Raw genomic sequence first — 4,773 nt, forward strand, 5'->3', positions numbered from 1 at the left:
TATAGTGTGAGCTTCTCTACCTTTGGCCGAGTGCCCGGGCATGCAAAGAGACCGGGGGCGGCTCAGTTTCGGGCAACAAAGCCCCCTTTCTCCCCAGCTGGAGGAATGCCTGGCACCCCTCCCGCCTCTGCCTTGTTCCATATCTGCTACCAGGACCCAGACCCCAGTGTTCACTCTGTGGAGCCCAGGCGGAGCCCGAGAGGCAGCCATGGCCCTTTATGGGGTGGGAGCACTACCACCCTCCTCAGCACTGTTCCCGCCACCTTCACATGCCCCACTACATACACGCACACGCGAAGGCATGCAGCCCTGGCTCCCCAAACAGCCCGGCCCTTGGGTTGGTCACAATCAAAGCAGTCTAGGGCAAAGGTGTCCCCAGCTGGCTGGGAACCGAGAGGGGCCCATGGAGAACCACGTGGGCAGTGCCCACCTACGCCTGTTCCTGATTATTATTATTATTATTATTATTATTATTATTATTATTATTATCATCATTGAGACGGAGTCTCGCTCTTTTGCCAGGCTGGAGTGCAGTGGCGTGATCTTGGCTCACTGCAACCTCCGCCTCCCGGATTCCAGCGATTCTCCTGCTTCAGCTTCCTGAGTAGCTGGGATTACAGGCGCCCGCCACCACGCCTGGTTAGTTTTTGTATTTTTAGTAGAGACGGGGTTTCACCAAGTTGGCCAGGGTGGTCTCGATCTCTTGACCTCGTGATCCACCCGCCTTGGCCTCCCAAAGTGCTGGGATTACATGTGTGAGCCACCACGCCCGGCCCTATTTTTTTTTTTTTTTTTCTTGAGATGGAATCTCACTCTCACCTTGGCTCATTGCAACCTTCACCTCCTGGATTCGGGCGATTCTCATGCCTCAGCCTCCAGAGTAGCTGGGACTATATGCGTGCACCACCACATCCAGTTAATTTTTTTTTTTTTTGACTATTACAAAAGTTTATTTAACAAAAAGTCTAATATGAAAATGTACATGACCTAATTTTTACATCATAGTAAAACAGGCCCTATGGAGAGAGGACATGGGTTTCTCTGCTGAACAGCCATTATTTATACTCGTTCCAAGGCTTCTAACATGATGATACTATTTCCTCATATTACCACCATTCCAATATTGTTCTGTTGTCCACTAGTCGCCATCTCCACACATTCATCGATCACAAGGTTCATGAAGGGATCAAATCCCCGCAATATTCCTTGGACATGTCTGCCACCATTTAATTTCAATGATAACTTCTTGTCCATAAATTTTTTCAACTCGGGAGGGTGAGCTTTGCTCATGGTGTATACTCCGCGGGCTCACAGATCAATTTTTGTATTTTTAGTAGAGATGGGGTTTCATCATGTTGGCCAGGCTGGTCTCAAACTCCTGGCCTCAAGTGATCCACCTGCCCCAGCCTCCCAAAGTGCTGGGATTATAGGCATGAGAAAACGCACCTGGCCTAGGCTAGATCTTTTTTTTTTCTTTCTTTTTTTTTTTTTTTGAGACGAGTCTCTCTCTATTACCGAGGCTGGAGGGCAGTGGCGCAATCTCAGCTCACTGCAACCTCCGCCTCAAGCAATTCTCCTGCCTCAGCCTCCCCAGTAGCTGGGATTACAGGCATGCACCACCACGCCCGGCTAATTTTTGTACTTTTAGTAGAGACGGGGTTTCACCATGTTGGCGAGGATGGTCTGGAACTCCTGACCTCAAGCGATCTGCCCACCTAGGCCTCCCAAAGTGTTGGGATTACAGGTGTGAGCCACTGTGCCCAGCCTGTCCCGGATTTTTTGGATCAGTATTGGCTCGAGAAATTCCGGAATGGGAGACCCTGACTCTGTCCAAGCCCCCCATTTTTACTAAGGAAGGTGTGGAGGCCCAGAGAGCAGGGGTTGCCCAAGGCCACAGAGTCTGACTGGGTGCGGACCAGAATCGGGGAAGGCTGGTGAAGGCCACCCAAGTGCTCTGGTGGGGCCGCACCCCCAGCTCAGCCCAGGGCAGGATGGAGAACTGGCCTCCCCCGTGATGGTGGTACCCTTTGTATAGATGAGAACACTGAGACTCCAAGAAGAGAGGCCCAGGGTCACCCAGAGGAGCAGGGTGAGAATTAAAGCTCCAGTCCATGGATGGGGAGGGAGACAGTGAGCCCCCAAGTCTCCCCCTGAGCACTACAGAGCCAGCACAGCCCCAGGCCTCAGCTGGAGACTGCTCGGTGCTCAGGCCCGGCTGCTGCCCTGGCCTTGACCCCTGAGTGGGGGAGCTGCCCCTCCTGCCACAGCCCTGCCGGACTCTGCCCAGACACCTCAGGAATGCAGGGGGAGGGGGACTCAGGGAAGAGGGACCTGGGATCCGGGGTGGACGGAACAAAGAAGCCGTGTATCTGGGCTCTCTCTGCACCCCCAGCTGGACCACAATTGGCAGAGGGAGGCCCCCAGGGGTGGCTCGGGCACGTGCCATCGTGTGCTGTGTGACCCTTGGGATGCAGCTGCCCATCTCTGGTTTCCTGGGATGCAAAGTGGAGTTCCAGAGCCTGGGCTCTAAGGCAGAGGAGCCTGTTGAAGCGCTGAGGTTGGGGCTTCTGGCAGAGGGAGGAAACAAGTGGGGGCCCAGCCCTGTGGCGGGCTCCTCTGCCTGCCTCCTCCTGCAGCCTCAGGAATCGCCTTAATTACAGCATCAGCCTTGCTGCGCTTCCTGCCATAAACCCAGGAATCTAAATTAGAAGGCAGGAGGTCGGCTCCCCCCTTCCCTCTGACCCCCCAAGTCTGCCGGGAAGTTCTCCTGGAGACAGGCTGCCAGCAGGAGCCAACCTCAGAGGGAGGCTAGGGAGGCCCGAGAGCCTAGAGAAGGGTGGGCGGCTGTCCACAGAATCTTCATACCTGTCACTGTCCAGTGCCCACTTTGTGCCAGCAATTCTGCAGAACTGATGTAGAGGTTCCTGTTGACAGAGGAAGAAACTGAGGCACGTGCCCAAGGTCTCCCAGAGTGATGGTGGCTGAGCTGGCTGGACCCGGGTCTCTGGATCTCTGGCCAGGGCTGGCTGCCTTTGCAGAAGGCAGACTAGCTTGTGGGGGCAGAGGAGATGGCCCGTCCACATGGGGCGGGGTGAGGGGACCCTGAGCCATGAGTAACCCCCAGCCCCAGGGGAAGATGGGAGGGAGGCTGGCAAGAGGGAGTGGGCCGAGTGTGTCTGAGCAGAGAGCTTGATTTCTGCAAGCCCTGCCTGGGCTCCCTGCTGTGGCTCTGCTCACTCCTCCCTGGAACCTGACTAGACGGGCCAAGCCTGCACGGAGGCCAACCGTGGGCAGGGCCACGTCAGATTCAGAGAAACCCAGCCAGGGACCCCTGTGCATGGGTCTGAGCATATAAGAGTGTGTGTTGGTGTCCCTGGGCGTGTGCACCTGTAAGTGTGTTTCCATGTGTATATGAGTGTATGTGTCACCGTGTCTTTGTGGGAGTGCATGCTTTTGTGTGGATTTGTGTGTGACAGTGAGTGTGTGTGTGTGTGTGTGCACGTGGTGGGGAATGAGGTCATCTGGGCGGAAGGGAGCTGAGCTTCTCCAAACCACTGGAGTCACTGAGGGAGAGAGACAGACTCGGGAAGGGGGGTAGTGGGTGATGAGGCTGGAGAGACCAAGACTGTGGCTGAGGGCGGGAAAGAGCTCAAGGCAGAGAGGACAGATGCAGCCAAGGACCGGGCAGGGGACGAGGTAGGGGTGAAGCAGACAGACAGACAGACAGACAGGTTGATGGAGGATAAGGGGGCAGATAAGGTGGGAGACAAGGAGAGGCTCAGAGAGAGCATGTTTGAGAGAGGGAGCGCCAGACACAGTGGCTCATGCCTGTAATCACAGCACTTTGGGAGGCTAAGGCGGGAGGATCGCTGGAGCACAGGAGTTCGAGACCAGCCTGGGTAACAGAGTAAGACCCTGTCTCTACCAAAAATAATTTTAAAGAGTACGTGCCTGCAGTCTCAGCTACTCTGGAGGCTGAGGTGGGAAGATTGCTTGAGCCTGGGAGTTCGAGGCTGCAGTGAGCTGTGATTCAGAATGAGACCCTGTCTCAAAAAATAAAAAGTTTGAGAAAGAGGGACCCAGAGACCCAGAGAGCTGAGAAGAGGGAAGATGGGCCCCCAGAGGGTAGGGCAGCTGTTCAGTCTAAGGGGCTTCCCGACTCCCCTACCCTGAGTGGGGGATGGAGGGAGGACCCTTTATGGTTATTTTTATTTCGGGTTGAGGGCAGTTTCTGGAGACCCTGATACCCGCATCCCAGGGGGGACCTACCTAGGGAGCAAAGGTTCAGTGGGGGCCAGGGGTGGCCCTTGGGTGGCCCCCCAGGCTCGGAGTGGATCGGGGAGGGAGCCCTGGGGGCACTTCAAAAGGAGCTGCAGTGGAGGGGAGGCCAGTACAGAGCCCCCATCTGGGCAGGGCTAGGGCAAGGGTGAGGTGTCCCTTTCTCCTCAGTCACATCCCTGACCCTCTTTGATCTTCCCATCTTCTGACCCCTGGAAGGGGCTTGCCAGGCCCCACTGGGCCTATGACCTGCCCACCTTACATCCATGCCCTCCCCAACCCTGTGGTCTTCAACCAGGGGCAATAACCCTCCCCACCACCCACCCAGGGGGACATTTGGCTCTATCCGGAGACACTTTTCTTTGTCACAGTTGGAGGGATGTCACTGCTGTTATCTGATGGGCAGAGGCCAGGGAAGCTATAATCGTTCTGCAACAAAGAATTCTCTGGCACACTCACCTTTCTTTTGTTCCTAGCACATGTCATGCATGGCAC

General features: G+C 55.6%; 1 protein-coding gene across 1 annotated transcript; it reads right to left on the minus strand.

Annotated features, from left to right (window-relative positions):
- Nucleotides 1–920: 920 nt before the first annotated feature.
- LOC129006754 (small nuclear ribonucleoprotein G-like) lies at nt 921–1,310 on the minus strand. Its single transcript, XM_054436801.1, has one exon. It carries the CDS (start codon nt 1,288–1,290, stop codon nt 1,102–1,104), a length of 189 nt encoding a protein of 62 aa, XP_054292776.1. The 5' UTR covers nt 1,291–1,310; the 3' UTR covers nt 921–1,101.
- Nucleotides 1,311–4,773: the final 3,463 nt, after the last annotated feature.

This window comes from Pongo pygmaeus, chromosome 1, assembly GCF_028885625.2.
Source record: "Pongo pygmaeus isolate AG05252 chromosome 1, NHGRI_mPonPyg2-v2.0_pri, whole genome shotgun sequence".
Taxonomy (NCBI): domain Eukaryota; kingdom Metazoa; phylum Chordata; class Mammalia; order Primates; family Hominidae; genus Pongo; species Pongo pygmaeus.